The 13,697-nt window shown below is 37.7% G+C and overlaps 1 protein-coding gene across 2 annotated transcripts in view; it reads right to left on the bottom strand.

Annotated features, from left to right (window-relative positions):
- The window catches only part of TTC17 (tetratricopeptide repeat domain 17), a 154,498-nt gene that overhangs the window by 40,163 nt on the left and 100,638 nt on the right, over nucleotides 1-13,697 (bottom strand). For both annotated transcript variants that reach the window (XM_007181099.2, XM_007181098.2), the window contains 2 exons: nucleotides 9,957-10,077; nucleotides 332-491 (listed from right to left, as the gene is read on the bottom strand). In XM_007181099.2, the coding sequence (XP_007181161.1) occupies nucleotides 332-491; nucleotides 9,957-10,077 (281 nt within the window). The remainder of the gene's footprint in view (nucleotides 1-331; nucleotides 492-9,956; nucleotides 10,078-13,697) is intronic.

Raw genomic sequence — 13,697 nt, forward strand, 5'->3', positions numbered from 1 at the left:
GGTCTGTCCTCTTTCCCTTCCTTCTTAAGAATGTCAGTAGGAGGATTAACTGTCCCAAATATTTCTCACAAAGAGCCTCTGTCTGATGGCAAGCAGAATGCTACCCACCTCGAGGAATAAATCAGAATTAAAATTTCCTGGTCATAAAAAAAAGCATAAGCTCAGTCACAGGGCCTGAAAGAAATTAGGCTTGGCCTAAAGCCACCTAGATGACAGCCATCTGAGAATAGGCAAAAAAATATGGCCTGGCTGCTTGTGCTTTCTGCTATCAGTTGCACCATGACTGTGGGGCTGAAAACTACAGAGAGGCTGAATAAAGCCGAGCACTCACCTCTGTTAACTGGCTCTCGCCCGTGTAATGTAGGCTGGCTCGGTTGGAAACCCCCTGCAAGTGGTCTAGGGTGTGCATGCTCGTGGGGAGATTGCCATTGCAAACAGGTTCCATCGCTGGCTGCTGTATTGGAGTGGCAAAGTCTATGTGTTCTGTGATGCTGAAAAATGGAGAGGACCACCTTAGCCATGGAAAAATTGAGTGGGTGGGGAGAAAGAGTATTAATAATCAGCTGACCATAACTTCAACATATTATTAGAATTGTCTGGAACCACAGAATCTCACAGTGGAAGAGACTTCAGAAGTTATTTAGTCTGATCTCTCATTTTACAGGTACAAGGACTCCAGTGCCTGGTAATGACCATCTGCTGAATGTATGAATAGAGATCGTACCCTGGGTCAAAGCAGCAGTGTTGGGATCTGAGTCTTGAACTCAGTATTTTCTCAGTCTCCTCAAGCTGGCTCCTTTCTATGCACCGTGATGTCTGATTTCCTTACTGCTGCTTGGCCACTTTTTCTCACTGGGGAGGTTTTAAACCAGGTGGGTTTTCTTCTAGGACTTCTTTTTCCAGGGTACAGATAGTGATAAATACCCTCAGCTGGTTCCTATCTTTTACTTTCCCTCTATGCACAGAAGCACACTTGTCCCCACAGAAAAAGTTACCTAAAGTTTAGACAGTAAATCTTATACAGATCCAGCTATTCACTGTATCTATGTATAAGATGTAAGTACTTCCCTTCATGGTTCCAAAGGAGTCATTTTCCTGCTATAGACAGGCTAAATGTTATACCCTATCATATATACTGATGTGGCAAATTGGCACTGCCAAATTTTGTTATAGCTACTTAAAAAGTTTAACACATATTATGCAAAAATTCATTATTTATTCAGAGCCTATTACATGTCAGATATCAGGGTTATAATAATTAACAAAACATACCCAGTTCCCACAGTTACGATGCTCAGAGTCTTGTGATAGTCAGTTATTACAGATGTGATAAATTGTAAAAGATGAAAACACAGTGCAATGTCAGTTTACTACAGGAGGGTATATATTACCTCCATGCTGATGGAGGAAGGAGGTGGTTAATGAAGGACTTCCTGCGGAAGAGACATTTAAGTGGAGACCAGAAGGAGGAGTATGAATTAACCAGGAAGGGAGAAGGTGCTGAGAACACCAGCACAGGCAAAGGAGATACCACATGTGAAGGGAGGGCAGAGCTGAAGATGGAAAGACACGCAGGGAGCAAATCATGAAGGGCTCTGTGGGCCACTGTAAATAGCGATATTTGTAAGTTATTAGAGTATTTTAAGAATTATTTGACTTATATTTGAGGAATAATGCTGAGTACTGTGGACAGAATGGACTGAAGAGATGCAAGAATGAATAAACCAAGAGGACCAGCTAGGAGGCTACTGAGTGAATCTAAGTGGAGATGACGGTGCTCTGGTTTAAGGAGGCCGCAACGGGGATGAAGAAAAGCAGTTGGTTTTGAAAAATACTCAGGCTGGAGGATTAACCAAGATGGCGGAGTAGAAGGACGTGCTCTCACTCCCTCTTGCGAGAGCACCAGAATCACAACTGGCTGCTGGACAATCATTGACAGGAAGACCCTGGACTTCACCAAGGAGGACACCCCACGTCCAAGGACAGAGGAGAAGCCACAGTGAGACGGTAGGAGGGGCGCAATCAGAGTAAAATCAAATCCCATAACTGCTGGGTGGGTGACTCACAGACTGGCGAACACTTATACCATAGAAGTCCACCCACTGGAGTGAAGGTTCTGAGCCCCACCTCAGGCTTCCCAACCTGGGGGTCCGGCAAAGGGAGGAGGAATTCCTAGAGAATCAGACTTTGAAGTCTAGTGGGAATTGATTGCAGGACTGTGACAGGACTGGGGGAAACAGAGACCCCACTCTTGGAGGGCACACACAAAGTAATGTGTGCATCGGGACCCAGGGGAAGGAGCAGTGACCCTGGGGGAGACTGAACCAGACGTACCTGCTGGTGTTGGGGGGTCTCCTGCAGAGGCGAGTGGTGGCTCTGTTTCACCGTGGGGATAAGGACACTGGCAGCAGAGGTCCTGGGAAGTTCTCCTTGGCGTGAGCCCTCCCAGAGTCTGCCATTAACCCCACCAAAGAGCACGGGTAGGCTCCAGTGTTGGGTTGCCTCAGGCAAAACAACCAACAGGGAGGGAACCCAGCCCCACCCATCAACAGTCAAGTGGATTAAGGTTTTACTGAGCTCTGACCGCCACAGCAACAGTCAGCTCTACCCACCACCAGAGCCTCCCATCAAGCCTCTTAGATAGCCTCAACCACCAGAGGGCAGACAACAGAAGCAAGAAAAACTACAATCCTGCAGCCTGTGGACCAAAAACCACAGTTACAGAAAGACAGAGAAGATGAAAAGGCAGAGGGCTATGTACCAGATGAAGGAACAAGAAAAAACCCCAGAAAAACAACTAAATGAAGTGGAGATAGGCAACCTTCCAGAAAAAGAATTCAGAATAATGATAGTGAAGATGATCCAGGACCTTGGAATAAGAATGGAGGCAAAGATTGAGAAGATGCAAGAAATGATTAACAAAGACCTAGAAGAATTAAAGAACAAACAAACAGAGATGACCAATACAATAACTGAAATGAAAACTACACTAGAAGGAATCAATAGCAGAATAACTGAGGCAGAAGAACGGATAAGTGACCTGGAAGACAGAATGGTGGAATTCACTGCTGCGGAACAGACTAAAGAAAAAAGAATAAAAAGAAATGAAGACAGCCTAAGAGACCTCTGGGACAACATTAAACGCAACAACATTCGCATTATAGGGGTCCCAGAAGGAGAAGAGAGAGAGAAAGGACCAGAGAAAATATTTGAAGAGATTATAATCGAAAACTTCCCTAACATGGGAAAGGAAATAGCCACCCAAGTCCAGGAAGCACAGAGAGTCCCATACAGAATAAACCCAAGGAGAAACACGCCGAGACACATAGTAATCAAAGTGGCAAAAATTAAAGACAAAGAAAAATTATTGAAAGCAGCAAGGGAAAAACGACAAATAACATACAAGGGAACCCCCATAAGGTTAACAGCTGATTTCTCAGCAGAAACTCTGCAAGCCAGAAGGGAGTGGCATGAAATACTTAAAGTGATGAAAGGGAAGAACCTACAACCAAGATTACTCTACCCAGCAAGGATCTCATTTAGATTTGATGGAGAAATCAAAAGCTTTACAGACAAGCAAAAGCTAAGAGAATTCAGCACCACCAAACCAGCTCTACAACAAATGCTAAAGGAACTTCTCTAAGTGGGAAACACAAGAGAAGAATAGGACCTACAAAAACAAACCCAAAACAATTAAGAAAATGGTCATAGGAACATACATATCGATAATTACCTTAAACGTGAATGGATTAAATGCCCCAACCAAAAGACATAGACTGGCTGAATGGATACAAAAACAAGACCCATATATATGCTGTCTACAAGAGACCCACTTCAGACCTAGGGACACATACCGACTGAAAGTGAGGGGATGGAAAAAGATATTCCATGCAAATGGAAATCAAAAGAAAGCTGGAGTAGCTATACTCATATCAGATAAAATAGACTTTAAAATAAAGAATGTTACAAGAGACAAGGAAGGACACTACATAATGATCCAGGGATCAATCCAAGAAGAAGATATAACAATTATAAATATATATGCACCCAACATAGGAGCACCTCAATACATAAGGCAACTGCTAACAGCTATAAAAGAGGAAATCGACAGTAACACAATAATAGTGGGGGACTTTAACACCTCACTTACACCAATGGACAGATCATCCAAAATGAAAATAAATAAGGAAACAGAAGCTTTAAATGACACAATAGACCAGATAGATTTAATTGATATATATAGGACATTCCATCCAAGAACGGCAGATTACACGTTCTTCTCAAGTGCACACGGAACATTCTCCAGGATAGATCACATCTTGGGTCACAAATCAAGCCTCAGTAAATTTAAGAAAATTGAAATCATATCAAGCATCTTTTCTGACCACAACGCTATGAGATTAGAAATGAATTACAGGGAAAAAAACGTAAAAAAGACAAACACATGGAGGCTAAACAATACATTACTAAATAACCAAGAGATCACTGAAGGAATCAAACAGGAAATAAAAAAATACCTAGAGACAAATGACAATGAAAACACGACGACCCAAAACCTATGGGATGCAGCAAAAGCGGTTCTAAGAGGGAAGTTTATAGCTATACAAGCCTACCTAAAGAAACAAGAAAACTCTCAAGTAAACAATCTAACTTTACACCTAAAGAAACTAGAGAAAGAAGAACAAACAAAACCCAAAGTTAGCAGAAGGAAAGAAATCATAAAGATCAGAGCAGAAATAAATGAAATAGAAACAAAGAAAACAATAGCAAAGATCAATAAAACTAAAAGTTGGTTCTTTGAGAAGATAAACAAAATTGATAAGCCATTAGCCAGACTCATCAAGAAAAAGAGGGAGAGGACTCAAATCAATAAAATCAGAAATGAAAAAGGAGAAGTTACAACAGACACCGCAGAAATACAAAACATCCTAAGAGACTACTACAAGCAACTTTATGCCAATAAAATGGACAACCTGGAAGAAATGGACAAATTCTTAGAAAGGTATAACCTTCCAAGACTGAATCAGGAAGAAACAGAAAATATCAACAGACCAATCACAAGTAATGAAATTGAAACTGTGATTAAAAATCTTCCAACAAACAAAAGTCCAGGACCAGATGGCTTCACAGGTGAATTCTATCAAACATTTAGAGAAGAGCTAACACCCATCCTTCTCAAACTCTTCCAAAAAATTGCAGAGGAAGGAACTCTCCCAAACTCATTCTATGAGGCCACAATCACCCTGATACCAAAACCAGACAAAGACACTACAAAAAAAGAAAATTACAGACCAATATCACTGATGAATATAGATGCAAAAATCCTCAACAAAATACTAGCAAACAGAATCCAACAACACATTAAAAGGATCATACACCACGATCAAGTGGGATTTATCCCAGGGATGCAAGGATTCTTCAATATACGCAAATCAATCAATGTGATACACCATATTAACAAATTGAAGAAGAAAAACCATATGATCATCTCAATAGATGCAGAAAAAGCTTTTGACAAAATTCAACACCCATTTATGATAAAAACTCTCCAGAAAGTGGGCATAGAGGGAACCTACCTCAACATAATAAAGGCCATATATGACAAACCCACAGCAAACATCATTCTCAATGGTGAAAAACTGAAAGCATTTCCTCTAAGATCAGGAACGAGACAAGGATGTCCACTCTCACCACTATCATTCAACATAGTTCTGGAAGTCCTAGCCACAGCAATCAGAGAAGAAAAAGAAATAAAAGGAATACAAATTGGAAAAGAAGAAGTAAAACTGTCACTGTTTGCGGATGACATGATACTATACATAGAGAATCCTAAAACTGCCACCAGAAAACTGCTAGAGCTAATTAATGAATATGGTAAAGTTGCAGGTTACAAAATTAATGCACAGAAATCTCTTGCATTCCTATACACTAATGATGAAAAATCTGAAAGAGAAATTATGGAAACACTCCCATTTACCATTGCAACAAAAAGAATAAAATACCTAGGAATAAACCTACCTAGGGAGACAAAAGACCTGTATGCAGAAAACTATAAGACACTGATGAAAGAAATTAAAGATGATACCAACAGATGGAGAGATATACCATGTTCTTGGATTGGAAGAATCAACATTGTGAAAATGAGTATACTACCCAAAGCAATCTACAGATTCAATGCAATCCCTATCAAATTACCAATGGCATTTTTTACGGAGCTAGAACAAATCATCTTAAAATTTGTATGGAGACACAAAAGACCCCGAATAGCCAAAGCAGTCTTGAGGCAAAAAAATGGAGCTGGAGGAATCAGACTCCCTGACTTCAGACTATACTACAAAGCTACAGTAATCAAGACAATATGGTACTGGCACAAAAACAGAAACATAGATCAATGGAACAAGATAGAAAGCCCAGAGATTAACCCACGCACCTATGGTCAACTAATCTATGACAAAGGAGGCAAAGATATACAATGGAGAAAAGACAGTCTCTTCAATAAGTGGTGCTGGGAAAACTGGACAGCCACATGTAAAAGAATGAAATTAGAATACTCCCTAACACCATACACAAAAATAAACTCAAAATGGATTAGAGACCTAAATATAAGACTGGACACTATAAAACTCTTAGAGGAAAACATAGGAAGAACACTCTTTGACATAAATCACAGCAAGATCTTTTTCGATCCACCTCCTAGAGTAATGGAAATAAAAACAAAAATAAACAAGTGGGACCTAATGAAACTTCAAAGCTTTTGCACAGCAAAGGAAACCATAAACAAGACGAAAAGACAACCCTCAGAATGGGAGAAAATATTTGCAAATGAATCAACGGACAAAGGATTAATCTCCAAAATATATAAACAGCTCATTCAGCTCAATATCAAAGAAACAAACACCCCAATCCAAAAATGGGCAGAAGACCTAAATAGACATTTCTCCAAAGAAGACATACAGACGGCCACGAAGCACATGAAAAGATGCTCAACATCACTAATTATTAGAGAAATGCAAATCAAAACTACAATGAGGTATCACCTCACTCCTGTTAGAATGGGCATCATCAGAAAATCTACAAACAACAAATGCTGGAGAGGGTGTGGAGAAAAGGGAACCCTCTTGCACTGTTGGTGGGAATGTAAATTGATACAGCCACTATGGAGAACAATATGGAGGTTCCTTAAAAAACTAAAAATAGAATTACCATATGACCCAGCAATCCCACTACTGGGCATATACCCAGAGAAAACCGTAACTCAAAAAGACACGTGCACCTGAATGTTCATTGCAGCACTATTTACAATAGCCAGGTCATGGAAGCAACCTAAATGCCCATCAACAGACGAATGGATAAAGAAGTTGTGGTACATATATACGATGGAATATTATTCAGCCATAAAAAGGAACGAAATTGAGTCATTTGTTGAGAAGTGGATGGATCTAGAGACTGTCATACAGAGTGAAGTAAGTCAGAAAGAGAAAAACAAATATCGTATGTTAATGCATGTATGTGGAACGTAGAAAAATGGTACAGATGAGCCAGTTTGCAGGGCAGAAGTTGAGACACAGATGTAGAGAATGGACATATGGACACCAAGGGGGGAAAACTGCGATGAGGTGGGGATGGTGATGTGCTGAATTGGGCGATTGGGATTGACATGTATACACTGATGTGTATAAAACTGATGCCTAATAAGAACCTGCAGTATAAAAAAACAAACAAAACAACTAATACTAAACTTTCATTGGGTTATTTGTATGGAAATATGTTAATATAAATGTTTCAGACATTACATGAAATTTCTAAAAATCTTATATTTGTATTTGTATGGAAATATGTATGGAAATATGTTAATATAAATGTTTCAGACATTACATGAAATTTCTAAAAATCTTGTATTTGTATGGAAATATGTATGGAAATATGTTAATATAAATGTTTCAGACATTACATGAAATTTCTAAAAATCTTATATTTGTATTTGTATGGAAATATGTATGGAAATATGTTAATATAAATGTTTCAGACATTACATGAAATTTCTAAAAATCTTGTATTTGTATGGAAATATGTATGGAAATATGTTAATATAAATGTTTCAGACATTACATGAAATTTCTAAAAATCTTATATTTGTATTTGTATGGAAATATGTATGGAAATATGTTAATATAAATGTTTCAGACATTACAGGAAACGTCTAAAAATCTTATATGTTCTGGTATAATGTTATAAGTAATAATCCTAGTTATTACTTTAAAATGTATATCTCAGAAATAACTAATTTTCTTGTCAACTGCATTATTATGAACTTTCATCAAATCTTTAACCATGGTCATTTTTAAGTCTTTTGTCATTTACAGACAGTTCTGGGTGTACTCTGATGATTTTGCAAATATGTTCCTATAAAAGAGTTTCATCTTCAAGAAATTCATGGAAAAGACTCTGACAAGTACAGGTTTCTGGTAACTGACTGTACTGCTGAACTGAATGAATAAGCATTTTCAGAACTCTAATGAAAAACTGATGAACTCATAAAACTGCTAACAAAAGATCAAGATGAAAAAAAAGAAATTAATTACATGGGACTGAGTGAACTGATGAGGATGAGTATAATTTTTGTGACTTTCTGTCTGAATTAAAAAAAAAAAATCCCACAAGGACTCAGAGGAAAAGAATATACAAATCAATTTTCACTGCAAAGTAAAGGAGCTGTTACAGTGGAGGATTACTGGACTGAATGTCAATATTATGACATAGTATAAGTGTGTTTCATGTTTGGTAATTGCAATCATTGTTGCTTTTGTTGTGGTCATCCATGTACAATGCTTGGTGTCAGTCTATCTATCTCTTGTAAAAATAAAATACAGTGTGTGTGTGTGGAAAAAAAAAAAAAACAGTAGGAAGGAAAAAGAGACTGGAAGAATATGTCAGAGTTTTCACAAAGAATGACAATTACAATTTGCTGCAGCAGAGCAAAATGAAAAATCTGCTTCTTTGCTGTCTTAAAAAAATTATACAAAATTAAGCAGGCAAAGTTGAGAGCCATTTTCAGCAAACACGTTGTTAATTTGATAAAAAAATTTGAAACTGTAAAAAAAAAAAAAAAAAGAAAGCAGAAGGAAAAAAAGTAAAGTAAAATACAAAAGTTAAACAAATAGCAAATCACAAATGCCATTTCTCTGAAAAGTCCAATGGAATAAGTTCCTGGCAAGCATAATATGCAAAAAAGACAAACCCAAATACACAAAATTAAGAATGGGAAAAGGGTATAATAATTATCTTAATTGCTCTAAGTTTATAGTATTAAAAATGTCTTTTAAAAATCTGGAAGATTTTTATAGAAAAAATACAAATGTTGAAAGTTGAAAAAAATAAAAAAATAAAAAATAAAATCCTATTTGCTGTTTAGCAAAAAAAAAAAAAAAAAAGAAAAATACTCAAAAGTTGTGGGAGTAGAGCAGTCTGACTAGGAGTGATTGTAAAATAAGAAGGCTTAGTGGTAAATCTTGGGGAACTCCAATGCTTAAAAGGTAGACAAGGGGCCAAGAAAAGAGACTGAGCATCCAGGGAGGAAAAAGCAGCTATAAGAGAGGCAACCTTGCTCGCTTGTGTCCCGGTAGGTGCTTGTAAATCTGGATTTGCTCTGGCTCCCTTCGTAAGCACACGATGTCAGGGAGATTTTGTGCTTTGATTGAGAGAGATCCAGTCTTTAATTCAAACTAAGTAAGTTAGCTGTGACTTCTAGATAGCTTAGAAAGTATGGGTGAAGGCACATCGACGGTTTCAGTACAGTGGGCTGAGTCCAACTGTGGTATCCTCTGAACCACCAACCCTAGAGAGGACGACTCTTCTAGTAGCTGTTGACAAAGAAGGGCAGCCATGAGGTCAGCTGGGGCCCAGTGGGATCACTGGTCACAAATGCCCTGAAGGAGGGAGAGGTTTAAGATACTCACTCAATGTTTTTTGAAGAAACTGCAAGCCAGGTACTCACGATGGCCGTCAGCTCTACCCAGCGGAGTTTGAGGCACTCGTCCGGGCTGGGCCATCCCAGACTCTGGTAGTCACGCTTTTTTCCTGGAAGGAAAGTATGTCATCAACCGACACGACTGCAAAGGAACAGAAGGTATAGTGTCTTAGGCCCTGGTGATTACTTTATCCAGATCGGTGTATTGGAGGTGCCAATCATTCTTCTAGTCTAGAATTTCTACCACCTAGAGAACTAACTAAAATCTTGTCATTCACAGCTATGGGAATAACAATCATCTTTGAGTAAAGCGTTGTTTTCAAAGACAGATGATGAAGTAAAAATAAATGTGCCCTTCACTGGATTTAAGACTGAGATAAGGGTCAAAATACTCTTCAATGTTAACATTTTACCAAACAATTTTTACCTTTCTATTGCTTTCTATTCAAAATCAATACATTTTGATTTTAGAAAGACAACTCTAAGTCAGGAGAAACATGTATCTCTAAAGCAGGGTTTCTTAAGCTGGTACTATTGACATTGTGAGAGCTGTCCTGCCCGCTGGAAGATGTTTGGCAGCATCCCCGGCCTCTACCCAATAGATGTCAGCAGCACCCTCCCTGATATACGACAACCAAAAACGTCTCCAGATACTGTCAAATGTTCCCTGGGAGGGCAAAGTCACTCCTGGTAGAGAACCCCTGCTGTAAAGAAAAGCAGTAGAATAGAGAATAATGATGATAATGAAAGGTTATCATTTATTTCCAGAGCACTTACCATGCGTTCAGGTCCTGTATATCTGCATACAGGTATATCTGTAACCTCATGAGGCAGATTTTAATCCTCATTTCTCAGATGAGAAAACAAGAGGCTCAGAGAAATCAAGTGACTTGCCCAGGGTCACCTGGCTACTAGGTGGCAGAAATGGGATTCAGATCCAGGTCTGTTTGACTCTAACGTGCACATTCCCAATCATGCTATTTAAAGCTTTACTGGGCTTTTAAAGCTCTGTTTATGGTACCCTTCAAAGGTACTACCTTTTGGGTGTAGGCCCTTTACTTAAATCAAGTCCCCAAGAAAAGAGCAGAATTAAGTCCTATCTGGGAAGGATTCTTCTGAAGAAATTCGACTGGAATGGACAGGAAGGAGAACTTTGGTTCTGTACAGCTCTTTTTATACTGTAGGAATTTACCAACGATAGAAAATGTTTAAGACACAGGCAGGGCTTTAGATTTAGATTTTAATAGAATAGAAAAAAACAGTTTGGAAGAGTTTCAAATGAACCCTGTTTAAGTTAATAAGTTAAAGAATTGAACCACAGGTTTCACAATAAAGCTTATTTTTCTTTTATGCTTAAGAAATTCACTTGAAAAATGTTTATTGAGCATCTGTTATAAGAGACTGGGAACTGTGTTAAGACACTAGGGATACAGAGAGGAATAATAAAAGGGCCTGCCCTTGAGCTCACAGTCTACTGAGGAAGGTAAACAAACAAATTATTAGAACACAATAGGGAAGTGCTAGAGTGAAGGTAGAGAACAGCTGCATAGAGGAGAGAGCAACTAATGCTGCCTGAAGGTACCAAGGAAGAGATGGCATTGGAGTTTGAAGGGTAAAGATGAGTGACATTTTAGCACCACTGAGGTGGCAGAAGGGCATTCCAGGCAGAGGGAACAGCATGTGCAAAGACAAGGAGGTAAAACAAGAGCAGGGTTGGTTCAGAGAATGGTACTGAAGAGGAGAGAAAGGCTGGGTTGTAAACAGTCTTGTGTACCACACTAGAAAGTTTGGTCTTTATGCTGCAGGCACTAGGGAGCCTTTGAGCACACCATTCTCCACCTTGTTCACAAGGATATCATAAGACACTCTGTTAAATGCTTTGCTTTAATCTAGTTACATTATGTCTATGACACTTTCCTGGCCTTCCAGTCTACTAGCCCTCACCAAAGTAGGAAATGAAATTAGTTATGCATTATTAATTTTATTAATTCTTAGAAAATCTACAATGGTCCTTAATGATCCCTACTCTTCCCCCATGGGCTCACAAAGTACTGGTTTAATAATTTGCTTAAGAACTTTGTCAGAATTTATCACAAACTCCTTATCACTTGGTAGTGGACAGAATCCATACTTATTTGGGATACTGAAAGTTGGGATACTGAACCTCTCCAGTCTTCTCTTGCTTTAGAATTTTTCACTTTAGTGACAGTGACACTTTAGTTCCATGATCTCATTTGCAAGTATATTCAGTGCCCTACCCAGGCCCACCTCCCTGAATCCATTTAAAATTGTCTGAGTGCTCTCCTATCATCTCAACCACCCTGAGCTTTAATTTTCACTTTTACAAGAAATTTTTAGTTTTTGTTTGTTAAAGTAATATAGGCTTATTATAAAATATTTTAAAAATGGAAAAGAATGTAGAAGAAAACAGAAAATCACCTGCAGCCCTATCAGCACCCAGAGATGATCATTTATGACATTTTAGTGTATTCTCTCCTACAGTTGTTTCTATGTGCTTGTTTATTTTAGCATATTTCATCAAATCTAAGATGTCATAAACTGTAAGGTGCACATTAGTTTACATGATTTAAGAAAGAAAAATGTTGCCAATTATTATTTAAGATACTATCAACTGTAAGATGATCTCAATTTCAGAGATATTGAAATGTGAAAAAAAATGTAGTCAAAATATAGTATATTTACTATTTTACAAAAATTGAAGTATTCTCTATATATGCTATTCTATAAACTGCGTTTGTTCACTTACTAAATTATAAACATCTTGGCTGCACAGTACATGGCAAGAACATGCTGTAATTTATTTAGGCAACTATCATCATTTAGGTATTTTTCAAATTTTTATTACAATAAGCAGCACAATGATCAATCTCTGTACTTCTATCTTTCACACCTGTAAGATAATTTATTTAGGGTCAATTACTAGAAGTAGAACTGTTGGCATATTTTAAAATTTTCTGATACATCTAGTCAAACTATCCCAAAATTCATTTTATTAACTCTCACTGTGTATTACACAAAGATAATTTGACAAGCAAAAATGGCATATCACATTTTATGTTTGCACTTCCTTGATTGCTAGTGAGGCTGAACATTTTATCACGTTTAGTGGCTGTGTGTGTGTATGTGTGTGTGTGTGTGTGTATGTATGAGTGTGTATGTGTATTTGGTGAATTGCCTATGTACTTTGTACATATTTTATTGAAATGCTGTATTTTTTCTATCAATTTGTAGGTGCTCTTTAAATGATGTTGATATCCTTTGCTTATCACATATTCTGTAAATATATATAAACATTCTGCAAAAATACTTTGTTTCAATCCTTTGTCTTTCTATTTTGTAGTGTTTTCTGATGCCAGAATTATTTTTTTTCTTTTTCTCTCTGCTTTAGAGAGTCCTTTTTCACCTTAAAAGTATATAAATATCCATTTGAATTTTCCTCTTTTATGTTTTTATTACATTTACTACTTAATCCATTGGAAGTTTCATTGCTATAATCATGTTTTATAGTTTGAATATCTTTTTCCTTGCTACTGCAGACGGACCTACTAGAGGAAGTGTTGCTTTCTTTCCATAACATGTTAGCACACGCTATCTTTCTTAAACAGTAAAGCTACTTCATACTTTCAACTCTAGTCATAACAAAGTATCCTTTATGGTGTCCTTAGTATTTTTCTCAAATCACAGATCATTCTGGGATTTAGCCAAGTTG

This window comes from Balaenoptera acutorostrata, chromosome 9, assembly GCF_949987535.1.
Source record: "Balaenoptera acutorostrata chromosome 9, mBalAcu1.1, whole genome shotgun sequence".
NCBI classification, from domain to species: Eukaryota; Metazoa; Chordata; class Mammalia; order Artiodactyla; family Balaenopteridae; genus Balaenoptera; species Balaenoptera acutorostrata.